The 24,227-nt window shown below is 40.0% G+C and overlaps 1 protein-coding gene across 3 annotated transcripts in view; it reads right to left on the bottom strand.

Moving 5' to 3' along the window:
• Positions 1-22,718, bottom strand: part of CTNNAL1 (catenin alpha like 1) — a 58,554-nt gene extending 35,836 nt beyond the window's left edge. For 2 of the 3 annotated variants that reach the window (XM_068553318.1, XM_068553319.1), the window contains exons 1-2: positions 22,537-22,718; positions 6,031-6,220 (exon numbers count right to left, since the gene is read on the bottom strand). In XM_068553318.1, coding sequence (XP_068409419.1) covers positions 6,031-6,220; positions 22,537-22,677 — 331 coding nt within the window. In that variant the 5' untranslated portion in view covers positions 22,678-22,718. The remainder of the gene's footprint in view (positions 1-6,030; positions 6,221-22,536) is intronic. The other variant, XM_068553320.1, reaches the window with a different exon arrangement.
• Between the last annotated feature and the right edge of the window lie 1,509 nt (positions 22,719-24,227).

Below are 24,227 nucleotides of genomic sequence, written 5' to 3'. Positions count from 1 at the left end.
GGGAATAAGTCACACAAATTAAAATCCAGACTTTTCTCTAATCTTTAAGGTAATGTGCTCAATGGGTAGAAACTCGACTTTGGAGTCTTATTTCGGGAATAAGAAATAAATTCTTCTTGATGAACCCAAGGATTATCATATAAGGTTCTCTAATGGCAAAATAATGGTACATTCCTAAGAATTGTGAAAAATTGTTGTATTTATCGAGTTTGAAAAATATTATAACTTTTGTTTCCAGCGGTATGGCAAACTACATGATCCCAAAAGCCTCCTGCTCTATAAGGCCAAGTAAGAGAGATCCCAGGAGCCAATAACCAAAGAAGAACCTAAAAGCAGAGAAGTAAGCAGCTGCCCAGGCTTTGGCTAGGGCTGAGGGGATAGAGGGAGCATCGGGGGGGCAGGGGTGGGGGTGGGTGTCCCTGCCCATCTCCACAACCTGAAGGGGTTTGGGTTTTTATGGATACGCAGGGAGAGAAAACAAGACTTTGGGCCCCAGCAGGAGGCATCCTCAGTGAAAAGTGGGCCTAGAAAAACCATCCCTCTATAGGCAGAGGGAAACAATAAGCAAGTTCATCTGTTGGTCAGCCTGGGCTCTGGTAGGGAAAACAAAAGTGTTCCTCCTAAGAACCCAAATCACAGGCTGACCCTCAAGCTTGTTGTTTGAATGTATACTTCTCACGATGCCCAGAATAAACCATTCTACCAAATAAACTCCCAACCCTCTAGAAAAAGTCTCTTCTTCATTGTTGCTATGAAAATCTTTTGATTTCTGTAATAGCAATTATCCATCAATAAAACAATTCAAATATTTCTTGTCCCCCCAAATGAAACCAGACTGTAATTTTTTCCCAAACCTTACTGTTTAAATTTAAAAGTTTAAAAAAATAAACTTTTCATCATCTTGTAATGTTCAAGATCATTTTTAAGTCGTAAATAAGTCTGAGTACATAATGGATTGATTTTCTCACAAAAGCCCTCTTGTCAATATTATTACATACACCCAAGAGGCTAAGGATCTCGAGAAAAATTATCTTAATTTTAATGGACATATCACAAGGTATGACATAATGAGTCAGGATTCAGAAGATTAGTCTGATAGAAGCATATAAAATGGACTGGAAAGGAGAGATTCAGAGCCAGGCTACTAACCAGGCAGCTATTTTAATTATGGGTGTGAAGCAGTAAGGAACTTACTAGGATGATAGCCATAGGAATATAAAAAAGATGATTTGGGAGACACTGAGGGAACAAAATATAAAATTAGGACCTTAACAGTGCTAAGAAGGAAAGGAAAAGTGAAAAAAATGGCTTCAAGGTTATAAACCTAAGTCACTTAAAAAAGTCAGAAGGGCATGGGAAGGGAGATGATAAATTTAGTTTCAGACAATAGGAATTTGAAATGATACAGGAAAACCCAAAAGATAAGCCATTACATATGGAGTGGTTACATATCATGACAACAGCTGAAGTTCTACTAACAGACGAAGTCTGTGGTAGCCAGCCTCCAAGATGGCTCCCAATGGTCCCCACCTCCTGGTATTTTCATCCTTGTGTTCTCTCCTCCCACATTATACCGGGGTTGGTATGGCAGAAGTGACAGTATGGTACACCCAATGTTAGGCTGTTAAAGACTCTGAGGTTGCCATCTTGGTTGCTCTCTCTCTCTGAGGGAAGCCATTTACCATGTTGTACGCAGCCACTACTGCAGAGAGGCATACATGGGGAGAATCGGGGGCCTCTGGTCAAGAGCCAGCAAAAATGTGAAGCTTGCCAATAACCAAGAGAGGGAGCTTGAAAGCAGATCCCGCAGTCCAGCCAAACCTGCAGGCCCAGCCAACACCCTGAGTGCAACCTCATGAGAGACGCTGACCCAGAAGCAGCTGGTTAAGCTACTACCTGATTTCTGACCCTCAGAAACTATGTGAGGGAATAAAATGTTTGTGGTTTTAAGTTGCTAAGTTTGGGTTAATATGTTACACAGCAATAGGTAACTAATACAAAGTTTATATACCAAATATGAAGAGAAAAAAGAGGTTAGAATTAAACTTTAATGTACAGAGAAAGGAGCAAGAGGAAAAGTATCACTTTGTAATAGCAAGAAGTATAAAAATGTTTCCTCTGCGCCCCTGGAAAATGTTACTTTTTCCAGTAGCTCTCCATCATCAAAGATGTTACATATGAGCTTGCCCATATGGTGTTATTTAACCTTTCCTTTTTCTGACTAAACCCCAGGCATTTAGCCCTAAGTATGTGGGATGGTAACATTTGGTTAGCTCCACCAACAAAGTTAAATGCTTCCTTAACATTACAAAGTTGTTCCAAGTATAGACTGCTCAGAAATTAGTTCCCTGGAAAAGTTACAAAGCTGCCTTATAGTTTCATGGTTGTCATTTTTTAACTTGTTATATGTAACTAGTTAGTGTTATGTCTTAAAGCAAAAATTCAAAGTCGGTCAAATACAAATATTTATTGAGTGCCCACAGAAAATGTAAAACTTGACTAGAAGCCAAGTAAAAAGTGAAAACAGTTGGGGGGTGGACAAAATGGGTGGACTCAAAAGGTACAAACTTCCAGTTATAAGCTAAATAAGTCATGGGATGTAATGCACAGCCTGGCAACCATAGTTAATAATACTGTATTGCATATTTGAAAGTTGCTAAAGAGTAAATCTTAAGTTCTCACTGCAAGAAAAAAAAAAATTTTGTAACTATGTGTGAATGTTAACTAGACCTGCTGTGGTGATCATTTCACAATATATACAAATATCTAATCATTACATTGTATACATGAAACTAATATAATGTTGTATGCCAATTATACCTCAATTAGAAAAAAGTAAAAACACAATGCAAAAGTTCAACACAGGGAAAGAAAAGTTAGAAATAATCATTATAATGACAACTAATATTTATTGAGCACTTTCTATGTGCCAAATGCATACATGCATTATGTCAAAACACTGCTATAAACACTAACAATATCCCCACTTTATAGATTAGAAAACTGAGGTTTAAAAAAGTTTAGAAGCTTGCCCAATATCACACTGCTAGCAAGTGGAAGAGTTGGGATTGACTCCAAAGCCACAGTTCTTTATCACTACTTTACATTATTCCCCTCAAATGAATATTAAATGGTCCAAAGGAGAAAATGACTACTATGAACTGAGTGGGCTAGAAACATTCCAGGAGTGACTTAAGTCTTAAATTTGTATATGTTAAGAGAAAATAAGGCTTCCATATCCCACAACTCCAGGAGGCACCATTCTCATTATCTTATCTGAGTGACCGTAAGAGGCAGTTCTCAAGAAGGGAAAGGGCACTTCACATGAGAAGAGACAACAGGTGCAGCCCATGACACCAGACAGCATCCAAAAGACACCTGCATGGAGCTCCTAGGCTTACAGGACTTGCAGGGCAGCACAGTCTACTGGAGCTGGGGTAGGTGTACACATCCTCTTCTCACCTTACACTGAGCACGGTGACATGCTACGAAGCCAATAAGGTGAGGACTCAGGCTGCCCTTTCTTTTAAAAACCCTTACTCTTGCTTTAATTAAGGGTTTGCTTAAGAAACAGTAACATGAAAAACATCTCTACGTTTTCTGTTGAATTGTCCACGGCGTTATGTAATAACGTCTGTTGTATAAGTGCCCACACAATTTAGTTCCAGGAAAAAAAGTCACTTTCCTCTTGACAAGCTAGTTTGTTTCCTTTCAACAAACAATGAGAATTATATAACCCCTCCTTTCCCACATTTCTTGTCTTGCTTTCCAGGAAGTACAAAGATAAATTTCATGTTTAATTAGAGTAACAATGTTGGCCAAAGTTTCTAGTATATTTATTTTCATCTCCTATTTTAATGGGTTTATTAAACATATGTTTAATTGTAACTGTTTTACATCTCTCTCTCTTTTTTTTTTTTTTCTTGGCTACACCCTACGGCTTGCAGGATCTTAGTTCCCCGACCAGGGATTGCACCCGGGCCACAGCAGTGAAAGCACCGAGTCCTAACCACTGGACCGCCAGGGAATTCCCTTAAATCTATTTTAATATGTAGGCAAAACATAAATTATGAATAGAATAAGGCCATCCCCCTTCCCTACATAAAATCTATTCTATATCTTAGTGATGGCTAGAAACCCAAGAGTCAACTCAGAATCCTCCCTTTGCTTTAGTCAATAACCAAGTTCTATCATTTAAATACCTTAGTGAATATTTAGTGTACTCTTTCTGGTTTTTATATCCCTAACACACTGTCTTGGTTTAGCCTGGTTTACTGGAAAAGCTTCCACATTAATCTCTCTGCCTTTAGTCTCAACTCTCTCTCAATCAACCCTCATTTGTTCATTTCCTCCACACTACCAGAAAGATTTCTAACACAAAATTATTGTCTTTCAGCTGGCCCCAAATTCCTCAATCTATCAAGTGTAGAATAGTACCTGAAGTCATTCATATAACATTAGGGCCTGGTTGGCCCCTCCACATTACTTGGCCTTATCTCACCCACGCCCTTCCCCCCATGATGACCCTCCAAACATACCTGCTCCTCTCTCAGGGTTGCCCATCTCAATTAAGAGCACCACCATTTACCCATCAAAACTTGGAGTTATCCATGACTCTTCTTCCCATCACATCCCACATCCAAACTATCAGCAAATCCTACCAGCTCCACCTTTTCAATATAACCAAATGCAACTGCTTTTCACCACCTCAAGTGCTATCACTGGGTCTAAGTCACCATCGTCTATCACCTGAACCACTACAACAGCCTCCTAACTGGTCTCTGATTTCACCCCCATACCTCCTAAAATCTATTCTCCCTACAGCAGCCACCAGGGATCCTTTTAAAAGATAAATGAGATTATGTCACCATCCTGCACAAAACCTTCCACTAGCCCCACTGTGACACTTAGAACACAGCCCAAAGTTCCTGTCTTTGCCTAGAAAGCCATACCTGTTCTTGCCCTTCTCCTTGCCTGGAATGTCCTTCCCCCAGATATTCATATAGTTGGGGTCCTCACGTCATTGCAGTCTCTGCTTCAGTGTTACTTCCTTAGAGAGATTTCCTGACTCCACCCCCCGATTTCAGTAGTTCTCAACTGGGGGGTCCATTTTGATCCCTCAGAGGACATTTGGCAATGTCCAGACATTTTTGGCTGTCACAATGGGGGAAGAAGGGATTTACAGGCATCTGATAGGTAGAAGTTAGGGATTCTACAATGCACGGGGTAGCCCGCACCCCCAGCAAAGAATTATCAAGCCCAAAATGTCAACGGCATCAAAGTTGAGAAACCCTGCCCTCCCTAAAATATACCTCCTTTGGTCTCCTAACCCTTATTCTGCTTTACTATTTTCTCCATGATAACTGTCACCACCTGTCCTTATGCACATATCTATTTATTCATTTGTTTATGGTCTCCCTCACTAGAATGCAAGCTCCACGAGGGCAGACTTTATACTGATTTCTACGTGGCCATATCCCTCTGGTCTAGAAGAATGCCTGGCATATGGCCAGCACTCAGTAAATATTTATTTAAAGAATAGGTGGATAAATGACACTTTAACAAAGCTGAATTATCTGTATCCATCAAAACTCCCCAGGTTCTCTCAAACTTCTATGCCGCCAGTCACAGAGACTTGTGAGACATCAGGAGATCTGAAGTCAGATTTGTCTGCTGTAGAGACAGGAACAGGCTTATTTTTATTTCCATTTCCTACATGATGGCAAATAGGCTAATATGCTCCTTGACAGTAGAGTCCATGCCTCACATTCCTTCTATACCTCTTGCATTCAATGGCTGATGGCCAGGATGGTGGGCTTCTACCCTGCCCAGTGAAAGAATTCAATGTTTCAGATTTAGGACTTAATCCAAGAGAAATTCAATATTCCTGGATGCTAATCTAGGGCTTTAATGACCTAGGCATCAGTAATAACAGGGCTAAAACACAGTACACATCTTTACTCAAAATAAGACAATAATTTGTCATGATATCCAAAGCAATAAAACTGGTATAAATAGGCTTTAACATACCTGCTTGTTTAGCTTCAATACAGGCAATATTTATTTCTTCTTTCAAGTCCCAGTTTTCATTGGCTATAGCTTCCCCTACTTTAACAAATCTTCCAACTGCCAAGTTGACGGCTTGTCCTACACGCTGAATTGCTTGCAGAGTTTTATCAGACTTTTTGGTATTATCTTTATGATTAATAAGTGTGGTGATCTAAAAATAAAAGATAAAAGCAACCTGCTTAAATTTTATCTCAATACTTTTTTTTTAAAGCTGTATCGCAATGGCCAAGAAAATTAAGCCCAGCATACTACACTAGCCTAATACACTAAATTAATTGATAGTTTTAATGCTTCGACCCAAAGACAAGGAGCAAATCATCTTGCATCCCTCCTCAGGACAACATTTCCACTAATAACAATTCTAAGTTTACCTGAGGGCAGTTATCCAGGGCACACAGTTCTATAAGCCCTCCAGATATTTCAACAAATCTTAAAGAGAGGAGAAAAGTGGGAGAAGGTGGATCATTACATTCAAAGAATCCACATAAAACCAAAGCACTTCAGGTCTAGATTCCTCTACTGTGACTTGAGCTGCTGTGAGAGTAGAGACAGCATCTTCTTCACTGTGCATTCCACTCCACTGCCTAGCACAGTGTGTAGGTTGTACAAAATGGTACATGAACCATACTTGTTTACACTTTAGAAGGACCACTATAATCTACGTTTTATACTTCTCTCAGTTTTGTTGCAGACTCAAAGTATACGAAATACCAAGAGCTTTAACACTTGATTCCAGGCCCTGAAATAAAATATAAAAGGTGACAAGTTAAGCTGGTTGAAACAAATACAAATCTTCAAAATGTCCTAGAAAATTAGTACCTGAACTATAGTGACATATAAAAATATTTAAAGAATGTTACATGAAAAATATAAATCCCAAATGGTACATGTCCATCGTGTATAACTTTGAAATGATTTATATAAATATATTAACAAAGACCAGAAGAGTGAATTAAGAGAAGAGGAAGGGACTTGCCCTTTGAGCAGCAACTATGTGCCAAGCACTTTACGTGTTATGGTATTAATAATATAGAGTCAGGAAGGCCTGGGTTTGAGCCTTGGCTCTTCCGTTACTAACTAAATGACCTAGGGAAATGTACTTAATCTCTCTAAATTTCCTCATCTATAATATTATCTTCCAAATTTTGAAAATTTCCTAGAATCCAGGTCCTGAGGATGCATCACTGAACAAGACTAACACAATCCTGCCCTTATTCTGTTTACAGTCTATCAAAATAACAATAATCCAATTGTACAAAATATATTTGTTGCACACCTATCATATGTCAAACAAAATTCTAGGCAGTGATGAAACAGCAATGAACAAGAAAGAAAAGGCCCATACTCTCATGGAGCTTATATTCTAGTGGGGTGAGGAGAGACACAATAATCACACACATAGGTTAAAAAAAAAAAAAAAATTAATGTAAATGCTATGCAAAATATTAAAATAGGATAATGTGATAGAAAGTATCTGTGTAGCTACATGAGATTAGTTGATCTTCCTTCTATGAAGGAAGTGGGATTGCTGGATCATATGGTAGTTCTATTTTTTAAATTTTTTGAGGAATCTTCATACTCTTTTCCATAGTGGCTGCACCAACTTACATTCCCACCAACAGTGCACAAGCATTCCCTTTTCTCTACATCCCCACCATCACTTATCTTTCTGATGACAGTCAATTTTAACAGATGTGAGGTAATATCTCTTTGTAGTTTTGACTTGAATTTCCCTGGTGATTGGTGATTTTAAGCATTTTTTCATGTACCTGTTGGCCATCTGTATGTCTTTTGAAAAATGTCTATTCAGTTCCTCTGCTCATTTTTAAATCAGATTGTTTGCTGTACAGAAGCCTTTTAGATTGATGTAGTCCAACTTGTCCATTTTTGCTTTTGTTACTTGTGCTTTTGATGTCATATCCCAAAAGCATTGCCAAGACCAAGCCAAGGAGATTTTTTCCCTATGTTTTTGTCTAGAGGTTTTATGGCTTCGGGTCTTACACTTAAGTCTTTAATCCATTTCAAGTTAATTTTTGTGAGTGGTATAAGATAAGGGTCCCATTTCATTCTTTTACATGTGATTATCCAGTTTTCCCAAATCATTTATTGAAGAAGCTATCCTTTACTCATTGAGTATTCTTGGCTCCCTTGTCAAATATTAGTTTACTATGTATGCATGGGCTCTGGATTTTGTTCCACTGGACCATGTGTCTATTTTAATGCCGGTCCCATACTGTTTAATTACTATAGCTTTGCAGTATAGTTTGAAATCAGGAAGTGTGATGCCTCCAGCTTTTTTCCTGTTTCTCAGGATGCCTTGGCTAGTTGGGGTCTTGGTGCTTCCATACAAATTTCAGGATTGTTTTTCTATTTCTGTTAAAAATGCCATTGGAATTTTGATAGGAATTTCACTGAAGCTATAGATAGCTTTGGGTAGTATGGACATTTTAATACTAATTCTCCTGACCTATGAACATGGCTTATCTTTCCATTTACTTGTGTCTTCTTCAATTTCTTTCATCAAAGTTTTAGAGTGTTCAGTGTACTGATCTTTCACCTCCTTGGTTAAATTTATTCTTAAGTATTTTATCATTTTTGATGCTACTGTAAATGGTACCATTTTATTTCTTTTTCAGATATTTTGTTTTTCGTGTATAGAAACACAACACCAATTTCTGCATGTTGATTTTTTTATCCTGCAACTTTAGGAATTTGTTTATTAGTGCTGACAGTTTTTTGGTGGAGTCTTAGGATTTCCTTATATATAAGATCATGTTAACTGCAAATGGAGATAATTTTACTTCTTCTTTTCTGACTTTGATGCCTTTTATGCCTTTTTGTTGCCTGATTGCTCTGGCTAACACTTCCAGTACTATGTTGAATAGGAGTGGTGAGAATGGACACCCTTGTCTTGTTCCTGACATTAGAGAAAAAGCTTTCAACATTTCACTGTTGAGAATGATGTTAGCTGTGAGCTTATAATATATGGCCTTTATTATGTTGAGGTACATTCTTTATATACTCAATCACGAAAGAATGTTAAATTTTGTCAGATGCTTTTTCTGCACATATTGTGATGATTATATAATTATTCCTTCATTTTACTAATGTGGTGTATCACATTTATTGATTTGCGTATATTGAACCATCCTTGCAACCCAGGGATAAATCCCACTTGATCATGGTGTATGATCCATTTAATGTGCTACTGAATTCAGTTTGCTAGTATTTTGTTAATAATTTTTGCATCTGTATTCATCAGGGACATTGGCCTATAGTTTTTTGCTGTTGTCATTTTGGTTTGGTTTGGTTTTTTTCCTTATAGTGTCCTTATCTGGCTTTGGTATCAGGATAATGCTGGCAGAGACCACTCTTTTAAGTACTACATTATAATGCCCCACAAAATCCCAATGAAATAGGTACTAATATCATCCCCATTTCACAAATGATAAAACTAGACAGCATGGAGAGTAAGGAAATTAGACATCAAGAAGAGTAGGAGATTTAAGATTTAAATCCAGATACTCTGACTCAAGAGCCTAGCCTCTTCACCACTTAGCCAACCTGACTTCCCTGCCTCTGACTTCTCAACTGACAAGAGGATTAAAGAAAATGATGCAGTATCATGTTTAACACAGTACCCAGTTTAAGTACTCAGAGGCATATTATCATTAGCTCTCTTATTTAATCCTTACATACTCTTCAAGACAAGAAAACTGAGGCTGAGTGAAATTAAGTACTTGGCTTACACAGCTAAGAAGCGGCCTAGTTTAGAATTTGAACCCAGGTTTATCTGACACCAAAGTCCACCCCATACTCTTTCCTTTAGTGGAGCTTTTCAATCTTCCTGGGTTTTTTGAGAGTTTTTGTTTTTGGAGGGAAAAACACTTTCTTCAAAATAAAATATTACCTAAAATTACTAGGTAGTCCATCAAAGAAGTGTTTCTATGGTTGAATTTTGAGGATAACTATGGGTTATGGGAAGCAGGGAAACAAATATGAATACTATGACCACCAGCTTAGTCCTTCTCCACACCTGATACATCCTAGGGAACTCTTAGTATCACCTGGAGAACAGAGAACTTGACCACCACTGACTGTTCCAAACAACCATGTTGGAAGAGACTCTGGAGAAAAGAAGTTTAAGTTGTTTTTATTAAATCCTTTATAAAGTTTAGAGTTTTCAATTGTAAAGAAAAGATCCTGCAATTAGGCTAAAATACCAACTATTGTTCAGTTCTGAAACACACATTTTGCTTTCACTACAAGCATCCTCCCCAGTGCATAATTAGGTGTGGCTATCTTCCTTTTACTCAAAGCATTCTGGAAAATATTCAGTCCAAATACAGGTATGCATTTCAAATTGAATTTGGAGGAGCCAAGTCAATTTATAAAATTTCTTATTAAAAGGTCTACATATGGGACTTCCCTGGTGGCACAGTGGCTAAGAATCTGCCTGCCAATGCAGGGGACACGGGTTCAAGCCCTGGTCCGGGAAGATCCCATATGCCGCGGAGCAACTAACCCTGTGCGCCACAACAACTGAGCCTACGCTCTAGAGCCCATGCTCTGCAACAAGAGAAGCCACCACAATGAAAAGCTCGCGTGCCACAACGAAGAGTAGCCCCTGCTCACTGCAACTAGAGAAAGCCCGCGTGCAGCAATGAAGACCCAACACAGCCAAAAATAAATAAATAAAATAAATAAATTTATACAAAAAAAAAGGTCTATATATGTCCTAAAATTATTTTCAAACTTTTTAAAAGGGAGGTCCAAAAAGTTATACATGTTGATTGTTTTTAAAAACGGGAAGGGGTAATATAGGAAAGCCCAAAGAAATAAAAGTCACCCATAATCCCACTACCTTGTCAGCAACTTGGCATAATTCTTTTCAGTCTTGCTTTCTACATAGACATACTTAAACACAGTTTAACAAAAGTGAGACCAAACTTCAATTTCCTTATCAAGCAAAAAATAAGACTAGTTAACATTTAACGTTAAGCACAACAACAGCAGACGCTATCTGATGTGCTTTACATGTACTGATTCAATCAATGCTTACGTCTCTGTGAGGTAGATACTGTTACTACCCTCATCTTACAGATTAAGAACCTGAAATATGAAAAGGTTAAGAATTTGCCCAAGGTCACAAAGGCAGTAAGTTGCCTCTCAGTCACTACACAGCCTCTTCCCTCCCAGGATTATGTTAAGAATCAGGGGAGGCGTGGCAAGTCCCATGGCTGAGTGCTCCCAGAGCTGGGGCCTGCTCCCCACATACGCCTGAAGGAGCTGCTGGGGCCATGGGCATAGGCAGAGAAGCTTGCGGGATCTTGCTTCCCAGGCCGGATGTTGGGCCCGAGCTCCTGTGGTGGGGACTCCAAGTCCAAACTGCTGGACTAACAGAGAACCTCAGACCCCAGGGAATATCAATCGGAGTGAGGCCTCCCGGAGGTCCTCATCTCAGCACCAAGACCAAGCTCTATCTAACTGCCTGCAAACTCCAGTGCTGGATGTCTCAGGCCAAACAATCACTAAGACAGGAACACAGCACCACCCATCAAAAAAAAAAATATGTTACAGACAAAGGAGCAAGGTAAAAACCTACAAGACCAAATAAATGAAGACGAAATAGGGAACCTACCTGAAAAAGAATTCAGAGTAATGATAGTAAAGATGATCCAAAATCTCGGAAACAGAATGGAGAAAATACAAGAAACGTTTAACAAGTATCTAAAAGAACTAAAGAGCAAACAGTGATGAACAACACAATTACTGAAATTAAAAATATTCTAGAAGGAATAAATAGCAGAATAACTAGGGCAGAAGAACAGATAAGTGAGCTGGAAGATAAAATGGTGGAAATAACTGCCAGGGAGCAGAATAAAGAAAAAAGAATGAAAAGAATTGAGGACAGTCTCAGAGACATCTGAGACAACATTAAATGTACCAACATTCGAATTATAGGGGTCCCAGAAGAAGAAGAGAAAAAGAAAGGGTCTGAGAAAATATCTGAAGAGATTATAGTCAAAAACTTCCCTAACATGGGAAAGGAAATAGTCAATCAAGTCCAGAAAGCACAGAGAGTCCAATACAGGATAAATCCATGGAGAAACACACCAAGACACATATTAATCAAACTATCAAAGATTAAATACAAAGAAAAAATATCAAAAGCAGCAAGGGAAAAGCAACAAATAACATACAAGGGAATCCCCATAAGGTTAACAGCTGATTTTTCAGCAGAAACTCTGTAAACCAGAAGGGAGTGGCAGGACATATTTAAAGTGATGAAAGGGGAAAACATACAACCAAGATTACTCTACCCAGCAAGGATCTCATTCAGATTCGATGGAGAAACTAAAACCTTTACAGATAAGCAAAAGTTAAGAGAATTCAGCAACACCAAACCAGCTTTACAACAAATGCTAAAGGAACTTCTCTAGGCAGGAAACACAAGAGAAGGAAAAGACCTACAAAAACAAACCTGAAACAATTAAGAAAATGGTAATAGGAACATACATATCAATAATTACCTTAAATGTAAATGGATTAAATGCTCCAACCAAAAGACACAGACTGGCTGAATGGATACAAAAACAAGACCCGTACACATGCTGTTTACAAGAGACCCACTTCAGACCTAGGGACACATACAGACTGAAAGTGAGGCGATGGAAAAAGATATTCCATGCAAATGGAAATCTAAAGAAAGCTGGAATAGCAATTCTCATATTAGACAAAATAGACTTTAAAATAAAGACTATTACAAGAGACAAAGAAGGACACTACATAACGATCAAGGGATCAATCCAAGAAGAAGATATAACAACTGTAAATACTTATGCACCCAACATAGGAGTACCTCAATACATAAGGCAAATGCTAACAGCCATAAAAGGGGAAATCAACAGTAACACAATCATAGTAGGGGACTTTAACACCCCACTTTCACCAATGGCCCGATCATCCAAAATGAAAATAAATAAGGAAACACAAGCTTAAATGACACATCAAACAAGATGGACTTAATTGATATTTATAGGACATTCTATCCAAAAGAAACAGAATATACTTTCTTCTGAAGTGCTCATGGAACATTCTCCAGGATAGACCATATCTTGGGTCACAAATCAAGCCTTGGTAAATTTAAGAAAACTGAAATTGTATCAAGTATCTTTTCCGACCACAACGCTATGAGACTAGGTATCAATTACAGGAAAAAGTCTGTAGAAAATACAAATACATGAAGGCTAAACAATAGGCTACTAAATAACCAAGAGATCACTGAAGAAATCAAAGAGGAAATCAAAAAATACCTAGAAACAAATGACAATGAAAACACGACAACCCAAAACCTATGGGATGCAGCAAAAGCAGTTCTAAGCGGGAAGTACAATCCTACGCCAAGAAACAAGAAACATCTCAAATAAACAACCTAATCTTACACCTAAAGCATTAGAGAAAGAAGAACAAAAAAAAAAAAAACAAAGTTAGCAGAAGGAAAGAAATCATAAAGATCAGATCAGAAATAAGTGAAAAAGAAATGAGAGAAACAATAGCAAAGATCAATAAAACTAAAAGCTGGTTCTTTGAGAAGATAAACAAGATTGATAAACCATTAGCCAGACTCATCAAGAAAAAAAGGGAGAAGAATCAAATCAACAGAATTAGAAATGAGAAAGAAGAAGTAACAACTGACACTACAGAAATACAAAGGATCATGAGAGATTACTACAAGCAACTATATATGCCAATAAAATGGACAACCTGGAAGAAATGGACAAATTCTTAGAAAAACACAACCTTCCGAGACTGAACCAGGAAGAAATAGAAAATATAAACAGACCAATCACAAGCACTGAAATTGAAACTGTGATTAAAAATCTTCCAACAAACAAAAGCCCAAGACGAGATGGCTTCACAGGCAAATTCTATCAAACATTTACAGAAGAGCTAACACCTATCCTTCTCAAATTCTTCCAAAATATAGCAGAGGGAGATGGAGAAAACTATAAGACATTGATGAAAGAAATTAAAGATGATACAAACAGATGGAGAGATATACCATGTTCTTGGGTTGGAAGAATCAACACAGTGAAAATGACTATACTACCCAAAGCAATCTACAGATTCAATGCAATCCCCATCAAACTACCAATGGCATTTTTCACAGAACTAGAACAAAAAATTGTACAATTTGTATGGAAACACAAAAGACCCCGAATAGCCAAAGCAGTCTTGAGAAAGAAAAACGGAGCTGGAGGAATCAGGCTCTCGGAATTCAGACCCTACTACAAAGCTACAGCAATCAAGACAGTATAGTACTGGAACAAAAACAGAAATATAGATTAATGGAAGAGGATAGAAAGCCAAGAGATAAACCCATGCACATATGGTCACCTTATCTTTGATAAAGTAGGCAAGAATATACAATGGAAAAAAGACAGACTCTTCAGTAAGTGGTGCTGGGAAAACTGGACAGCTACACGTAAAAGAATGAAATTAGAACACTTCCTAACACCATACACAAAAATAAACTCAAAATGGATTAAAGACCTAAATGTAAGGCCAGACACTATCAAACTCTTAGAGCAAAACATAGGCAGAACACTCTATGACATATATCACAGCAAGATCCGGTTTGACTCACCTCCTAGAGAAATGGAAATAAAAACAAAAATAAACAAATGGGACCTAATGAAACTTAAAAGCTTTTGCACAGCAAAGGAAACCATGAACAAAACAAAAAGACAACCCTCAGAATGGGAGAAAATATTTGCAAATGAAGCAACTGACAAAGGATTAATCCCCAAAATATACAAGCAGTTCATGCAGCTCAATATCAAAAAAACAAACAACCCAATCCAAAAATGGGCAGAAGACCTAAATAGACATTTCTCCAAGGAAGATATACAAATTGCCAACAAACACATGAAAAGATGCTCAACACCACTAATCATTAGAGAAACGCAAATCAAAACTACAGTGAGGTATCACCTCACACTGGTCAGAAAGGCCATGATCAAAAGGTCTACAAATAATAAATGCTGGAGGGGGTGTGGAGAAAAGGGAACCCTCTTGCACTGTTGGTGGGAAGGTAAATTGATACAGCCACTATGGAGAACGGTATGGAGTTTCCTTAAAAAACTAAAAATAGAACTATCATATGACCCAGCAATCTCACTACTGGGCATATACCCTGAGAAAACCGTAATTCAAAAAGAGTCATGTACCACAATGTTCACTGTAGCACTATTTACAATGGCCAGGACATGGAAGCAACCTAAGTGCCCATCGACAGATGAATGGATAAAGAAGACGTGGCACATATATACAATGGAATATTACTGAGCCATAAAAAGAAACGAAATTGAGTTATTTGTAGTGAGGTGGATGGACCTAGAGTCTGTCATACAGAGTGAAGTAAGTCAGAAAGAGAAAAACAAATACCGTATGCTAACACATATATATGGAATCTTAAAAAAAAAAAATGGTTCTGATGAACCTAGGGGCAGGACAGGAATAAAGGCACAGACATAGAGAATAGACTTGAGGACACGGGGAGGGGGAAGGGTAAGCTGGGATGAAGTGAGAGAGTAACACTGACATATATACACTACCGAATGTAAAATAGATACTTAGTGGGAAGCAGCCACATAGCACAGGGAGATCAGCTCGGTGTTTGTGACCACCTAGAGTGCTGGGATAAGGAGGGTGGGAGGGAGACGCAAGAGGGACGGGATATGGGGATATATGTATGCATATAGCTGATTCACTCTGTTATACAGCAGAAACTAACACAACATTGTAAAGCAATTATACTCCAATAAAGATGTTTAAAAAAAAAATCAGGAGACAGACAGCTGGTAAAATTGCCTTGAATGTGCCAAATAAAATTTTAGCTATTATTCTGCAAAAAGAGGAGGCATATTAAATTGGGAGTCACAACCTAGAGTTGCCCTAACACCAGAGTGTAGAGAATGTCTGAATGAACTGGAAAACAGGGCAGAGAAGGTATCCCATAGGGAAGAAAGAGGATCTGATATATTGAAGAACTCTCCTGTGGAATAAAAGAATAAGAACCCGGACCTACTTGATACCTTCTAACAAAGGGTGTCAAGAAGTTCTCATCGCCAACAAAGTATAGCCTAGCAGTTAAGAGCATGAATTCTGGCGTCACTCTGCCTGGGTTTGAGTTCTGGCTCTGTCATATGATTATGTAGCAAGTTATCTAACCTTTCTGTGACTCAGTGTTCTCATCTGTAAAAACAGGAGTAATAATAGTACCCATCTCATAAGGTCATTGTGGAGAATAAATTAGTATATGCAAATAAAGTACTTAGAATAGTGTCTGGTATTTAGTAAGCATTACATAATGATTAGACATTGCCCTTTTCACATTTCTAGAATCTCTGTTCTTTCCTCATGTTTGTGATGTTATTCTTATTTTCTAGAATAACTGACAGTAATCTCTTGATTGAAATGGATTATCTTAGTTTACTTATTTTGTGGGAAGATAAGAAAGCAAGTGAAGACCCAGGGAGAAAAAAAAAAAAAAAATGGTAGTAGGCCAGATAAAAGAACAAAGCTTTAATTCCCTGGGACCTGAAAAACAAGGGAGTCAGCCCAGGACAGAGAAGTTCATCCCTGGGCTTAACTCATTAGTAAATTCTCAAAATTATTAGATAGAAAAATCAGCTAATCAGCTATAGCAACCAGTATAGAAGAAAACACACCAAATCATGAGGAGGTCTTTAAAAGCAGGAAAAAGGGCACTTTCACTCTCTTTATACACTATTTATGTGTTTTTCCTTTGCAATTAAAAACACATATATTCACATACACAAATCAGCAGAGCGTCCCATATGTATTCATCTCCAACTTAGTGAGACAAAGATCCTAAGAAGCTTCCAGGACAATGCAGAGAGAAATGGGAAGACAGGGGAGCTACCCTGGGGATTTATTAAAGGGTCTGTATAACGGTGAGTGAAGTAAATCTATCACAGACAGGAAAAGACTAGTGGGTGGTAGAATAACATTCCACACCAGGGTGGAGCTGTGTGGCAGATATTCCTCTTCCCTTCCTTGGATAAAAGCATTGTAAGACTGGGAGTGGGAGTTTTGACAGGAAGAATAAAGTGATTATTAAAGAAGGTGGGGAGCTGCTCTGTAGAAAATGTGCTTGGGACTTTGCCCAGGGCTTTTAAAAAATCATCTGAATTAGGAAATATACAACAAATGAGTGTATAGAACATATATGCATACCATTTAAAGAAATGAAAGGAAGACATAACAAACCTACCACCAAGCTTAAGAAAACATTAGCAGCACCTCTGACAACCATGTGCCCTGGGGGCCCCTCCCTTTCTACATCATCCCCTCACCGCCACCCCCCAGAGGAAACCACTGCTCTGATTTTGTGTTCATCATTCCCTTATTATAACTATTGCACATATGTTATATCCTTAAATGATGTATGGTTTTGTTTTGCCTGTTTTGAACCTTCAATTTTTTTTTTCCTTAACATTACGCTTTTGAGATTCATCCATATTGATAATTATAGCTATGGTTTATTCATTTCACTGCTGCATAGTATCTCGTATGAACTTAGCACATTTTATTTAAACATCCTACTGCTAAAAGACGTTTGGGTAGTTTCCAGTTTGGAGCCATTAGAAGTAAAAAGACTATCAATATTCCAATCTATGTCTCTAATACACGTGCAGGATTTTCTCCAGGGGTATGGATTTAACAGTGAAATTTCTGGGCCTTAGGTAATACCCACCTTGAACTTTAATATATTACATCAAACTGTTTTCCAAAACTGCTGTACTACTGACATTTCCATCAACTCCACAGTCCTCACCAACGCTTGTTCTCACTGCAGCTTTTACTTGTACTTCACTGACTTCTAATAAAGTTGAGCATCTTTTCACATATCTTTTACACATCTGTTTCCTCTTCTACAAGATGAGTATTTATTTTACCAATTTTTAATGGGTAATCTTATTTTTGATTCATTGGAGTCCTTTATTTATCCTGGGTGCTACCAATCATTTGTTGATTATTTGTGTTGCAATCATATTCTCCCACTTTAAGGCTTATCCTTTCAACTTTGATGAACAAAGATTCTCCATCTTAATGGAGCAAATATATTAATTTTTGCTTAGGGTTTATACTTTCAGTATATTAAGAAATCTTTTCCCACCGTGAGGTGGTGAAGATATTGCCCAATTTTTTTCCCTAAAAGTGTTTTAAGTTTTTTACTTTCATATTGATTTTTTTTAAATTTTATTTATTTATTTGTTTGTTTGTTCGTTTATGGCTGTGCTGGGTCCTCGTTTCTGTGCGAGGGCCTTCTCTAGTTGCGGCAAGCGGGGGCCACCCTTCATCGCGATGCGCGGGCCTCTCACTATCGCGGCCTCTCTTGTTGCGGAGCATGGGCTCCAGACGCGCAGGCTCAGTAGTTGTGGCTCATGGGCCTAGTTGCTCCGCGGCATGTGGGATCCTCCCAGACCAGGGTTCGAACCCGTGTCCCCTGCATTGGCAGGCAGACTCTCAACCACTGCGCCACCAGGGAAGCCCCATATTGATATTTTTAATTCATTTGGAATTGGGATTCAATATCATGTGTTTCTATTTAGATAACCAATTGTTCCCATTTTTTAAAAAGTTCTTCCTTTCCCCACTGACGAGCAGTGCCAATTCTGTGAATTATCAAGTTTCTGTATATGTGTGGATCTGTTTCTAGGTCCTCTATTCTGTTTCACTAGTCTATTTGTCCATCTCTGTTCTTAAACCCACATTGTCTTAATCACTCTAGCTTTATAGTAAGACTTGAAATCTGGTAGAGCAAGTCCACCCACCTTGTTTCTCTTCTGGCTATTCTTGGCCATTTGCTCTTTCATGCAAATTTTAGAATTACTTTTATCAAATTCTACTAAAAAAAATCCTGTTGAAATTTTCATTGGAATTGCATTAAGTTTACATATCAGTAGGGAAAATTGATATGTAAATAATATCAAGTCAATCTAGCCAGAAACATGGTACTTTTCTCCCATTTATTTAGCTCTACTTTGGCTTTCCATAAAATTTTTAAATTTTCTCCATGAAGTTTGGCCTCTCTTTTGCTATACACATATATACACATATTTTGCTGTCATTTTTATTCTAACTGGTATCATGTTTTAGGACGACTTTTCTGTTTGTTATTAATGTAGAAAGAAAAGCAGTTGACTTTAGAAGCCTACATTCAGTGAACTTACTAAACTTCCTAACTTTTATAATTTATTTGTAGACTCCAGTTTTCTATGTAGATAATTATATTTTGATTTTTCCTTTCCTACCTTTATATCTTTCACTTCTTGTCTTGTTGCACTGGTTACGATTTCCAGTACAATTGAATAGAAGCTATGAGAGCAGATATCCCTCCTCTTGTTTCTAGTTTAAAGGAAATGTTTATTTTAAATTTGACTTGTTGCTATGATGTTAACTATAGGTTTTCTGTAGGTACTCTTTATCAGGTTAAGGAAGTTTTCTTCTATTACTAGTTTACTATGTGCTCCTTATCATGATTAGAAGTTGAATTTAACTGAAGCTTTTCTGCATCTATTGCTAAGAACATGTATCTCTTCTAATATGTAAACGCAGAAAATTGTATATATACATTTGTCTAATACTGATGCTGCATTCCTAGAATAAGGCCAGTTAACCCAGAACTTTTTACCTGGAGAGTCAGAAGAGGTTCAATGATATCAGAGTAGAAACTCTGCTTAAAACTGACTAAGCTGTACAAGGCTAGCCCTACTCGTTCACCTCAAGACCCTATCTCCTCTATGGCATTGTTGCTGACTCATCCACACCTGCTCTGAGCTCTGAGAGCATTTACTATGGATGATGTTCATCTGACACTTACCATGTACTATTCTGTACCTGTCCTGTCTCCCAACTAGAATACAAGTCCCACAAAGAGTAGCAACTAGAAAGCTTACAACAAATGCTTGCCTAAAAAGCTTAAACTTATTCTTGCGGATATGGTGGTAAAACATGAGTTGGATAATAATGCAGCATCCTTAGAAAAGGAGACTCCTGGACATGAGTTTTCTAGAGAGCTGCACTTTAATCCACTAATACTCACTAAAACTTAAAAATCATTCTAAACTGTATTTCACACTTAACTGCTTTGTGAGTGTTCTGGCCATGCTTTATACATTTCTTGATTTTTAAGCATAAGTGAACTTTTTTGTTGTTGGGTACAGTTAATCATTAGGAATATCAGTTATAATAATGCTAAAGATACAGCTGTGGACACATAATGTGTGGAATGCAGAACCTCAGCTATGGCCCTGAATGAGTCTTTAACAGGGAAGGAAAAGAAAAAAAAAAGCTGGCATTTTCCCCCTTTGGCACTGACCTCTAGTTAACTCTCAGCAGCCAATTCACGTTTCCTCCTCCGCTCTCCTACTCTCTCCACCCTCTCTTACCCCAGAATTACACAATGCAGAACTCTAGGATACATTTTTAGCAGTGATACTGTGAAAAGTTACCATTTCTCCAGATTACAACAACCTTCCAGCTTGTTTTTCCATTGTGGACTCTCTTCTCTGTACCTACTACTGACTGACCTCATCACTGCTCCTAATCTCTAGGGAGAACAAATATGGTGTAGCTAACAGCACAGACTCTGGGACCAGGCTGCCTGGATTCAAACTCCAGTTCGACATTTACAGGTGCAAGTCCCACTACAAGTCACTTAACCTCATTATTCCTCAGTTTCCTCATTCATATAATGAGAATAAACATATCTCTACCTCATAAGATTGTTAAGAGAATTAAATGAATTAATATGTATAAAGTGCTTAGAACATGGCCTAGCGCATAGTAAGCATTATATCTGGAGTGTTAAAAAAAAGAAAAATGGATAAAATACCACTCTCTTAACTCTCTCTCTTAAAACTACTCCAGTATTTTTCATTTTGTGTTGTGGTTGTGTTGGTGGCGGTCATGGTATTCTTTTGTGGGAGGGGCAGTGCAGACATCACTAACTGATCCTCTACTCATCCCACCTGTCAGTGCTTCTTTCAGACCTGGAAGGGAAGGGGGATGGGGAGTGTCAAGGTTATTCATTCACTGTTCCGTTAGCCAGGCTAAAATGAGCACAGGTAAACTAACACACCATTGTAAAGCAATTATACTCCAATAAAGATGTTAAAAAAAAAACATGAGCACAAGTGAAGAAAATGGGGCTGTTTATTTAATCAGCATAACAGGAATCTAGGGACATGTATGACTGCTGTTTTCAAATATTTGCAGGGCTGGGATGGAGAACAGATAGCACTGGAAATTCTATGGAATAGCTACAGGCTCCCCATCACTGAGCATGTTTAAGCAGGGGACTGGTGACCAGGTGTCAAGGATGCTGTAAGAATTTTTAAACTTAGCATCAGATAACCTTTAAGATTCCTTCTACCTGTAAAATCTTGGCAATGCTAACGTGAAGCATCAAGATGTTACAGTCTAGGTGTGAGTCACACATCCAACGAGCTCCTGAAGGCACAGAATTCTGCACTCCCCACAGTGCGTAGCACATCACAACAGATCTAGGTGAGGAATTCCAGCCCGGAGGCTGCGTAAACTAGGCTCACAGTAACAGAAACTTCTCTAAAGCTACGCGCATCTATTAGCTGATTCCAGACTTCTGTTGGGACCAATAAATTCAATAAAGCATACATTCCCAAATGGGATTTGGCAAAAAGATGTGCAGCCGAATTAACTATCAGACGGTCCTTCACTTCACCCTTCCGAGGCCGGACAAAAGCCAACTGAAGTGAGCAGACAGGTTAAGGGGAAGGGGCCGGGCGGCCCGGAGTGAACGGGCGACTGGCGAGCCGACTCACACTCCGGGCAAAGGGACAAAGGCCTAGGGGAGAGGAGAGCACGCTGGACTTGGAGGCCGGCAGCAACGCCCCAGCCAGACTGGCCACAGTCCGGGTTTGGACTGGAGGTGCAAAGGTGTGCGGGCAGTAGGTTAAAGAGCGGCAGCGAGGAAGGCCCCTCAGCTCCAGCGGAGCCCCCGCGGGGGTCCCCTCTGCCCCCGGGGAGCTGGCCTCGGGGAGCCGGGGGCCACCGGAGCCGCAGTCCCGAGGAGGGTCCTGTGGGGAGGCAGGGCGGCGCACCTGCGGCCGGCACTCAGGTCCGCACGGGGCTCCCCGCCCCACAGCCTCCGCTGCTGCTCAGCCCACTTAACCCCGCAGCCGGATTTCGGATGGTCCCGACTCCCGCCGCCTCAACCAAGGCCAGTCCTCAAGCCCCAGACAGGCGGTCCGACACTGACGCCGGAGTCCTGGCGCGGAATGTGGAGCAGCGGCTGCCTCCCGCCCGGCCCAGCCCCTGCCGCGAGAGCGACCGCCGCCATCGCGGGCCGCGGCCGGAGGGAGACGCAGGGGCCGCGCGCGCGCGCCGCTTTACCTGAGAAACCAGCGGGAGCAGCGTCTGCTCCACCGAGCGAGTTTTGATCTCGAGTCCGGAGTCGAAGGCGAGGCCAAACGGGCCGGAGCCGTGCACTGCCCCGGCGGCGGCACCGCCGGCCGGGCCCGGAGAGGCGGCCATGGCCCTCAGCCCGTCGCGGAGCCCGGACGCCGCGCCGCTGCGGACCCGCCGCCCGCCAGCCTGCCTGCGCTCCGCAGCTGGGATGCACCCGCGCCGCCCGAAGCCCCGCCCCCGGCACGGCCTCGCCCACTCTCCGCCTCCACGCGCCCCAGTGTGGAGTCCCCCCTGCAGCCCCACCCCCTAACCCGGGCCCCGCCCCTTCTGTCCTCTGTCCCCAATCCCCATCCTGTCTCTCTCAGATCATTCCTTAGTGAGTTGCACACACGTCTCAACCCCTTCTAGAACAGAGAAACAAGATACCTGAGGGCCTCCCACGGCCACGTGGCCTCTTACCAGGGCAAAGACATCCATGCCCAGCGAAGCTTCCCGTGCTCCCCAGAAGTGACTCGTCCTAACTCCGAATTCCCCACGATTACTGGAAGCTGCGCTGGGATTGAAACTAACTGGTAGACCGGGACCAGAGTCAAGCCTGTAGGGAAGGGCTTCTACCGTAAGACGGGAATTCTACAGGTTATAGTCTTTCTGGAGCTTCTCGGGAAGGTCCCATTTCCCCCTTCCACCCTGCTCTTTTTCCTAACCGTATCTTTCTCACAATTTCAGCTGGACTGAAGATGAAACTTTTGATAATGCAATCGTTTAAGGAGTATCTGGGTACTTGGCAAGAAAACAGTGATTTGGGTATCTTCAGGCTACTGTTCAGAATTACTCTTCAAAAGGAAATTAAATAGAACATATGGAAAAATCACCTCTGCTCAACACTATTACTATTTAAAACTACTTTTCAAAATTACTTTTCCCCTCGTGCCTAGCGCAGAGGCACGAGGGGAAAAGTTTCTCAACAGCTGTTCAGTAACTGAAGATCATTAGTGTGTATCTCTGACCAAACTCACTTAACGGTAAGGCTAAGATTCAAGGAGCCCCTGTGTGATGGAGATGGGAGGGAGAACTGGACACCTGTGACCCTGAAGTTTCCAGAAGCAAACCCAGAGGAAGCTGACAGAAGCACACACCCTGTGAAAGGGTCCTAGGCTTATGCAACAGACTGAGAAGCATGAAGAAATATTTTGTGAACTAGCATATTTGCCAATAAGAAACTATCAAGAGTAGAAAACAATCTGAATCTGAGGCTGGCTAGTCCACCCCTTACACCTTTGCCAGGATCATTTTCTCCATCTATAATGTCAGATTGATGAGCTGAATACTACACCAGCTCGAGGTGTCAGAAAGCTCTTTCCCAAGCACTGCTGAGATGTGTTTCAAGATACCTCCACTTGGGGTTCAGCTCCATCTGCTACTGCTGCGTAGATTATCTTTGCTATTGAACATAGCCATACCTTAGGTTTGTTTTCTTCATTCAAAACATGGGGTTCTTTTATCCAACTTTCTTTTCATTTGAGTCTCACTCCCCAGCCACCCTCCTCATCACTTCCTTATCTACCACAAAGTCACCTTCCCCTGGGCTCTGAGGGCTCCAGCCTTAGCCTTGGACCCTTTCACCTCTTTAAGGTGCTCAGCACCCACTCCACAGGTACATCTTCCCTTATGTAATA

Source organism: Eschrichtius robustus, chromosome 10 (assembly GCF_028021215.1).
Source record: "Eschrichtius robustus isolate mEscRob2 chromosome 10, mEscRob2.pri, whole genome shotgun sequence".
Classification (NCBI taxonomy): Eukaryota; Metazoa; Chordata; class Mammalia; order Artiodactyla; family Eschrichtiidae; genus Eschrichtius; species Eschrichtius robustus.
This window is presented reverse-complemented; position numbering and strand designations above follow the sequence as displayed.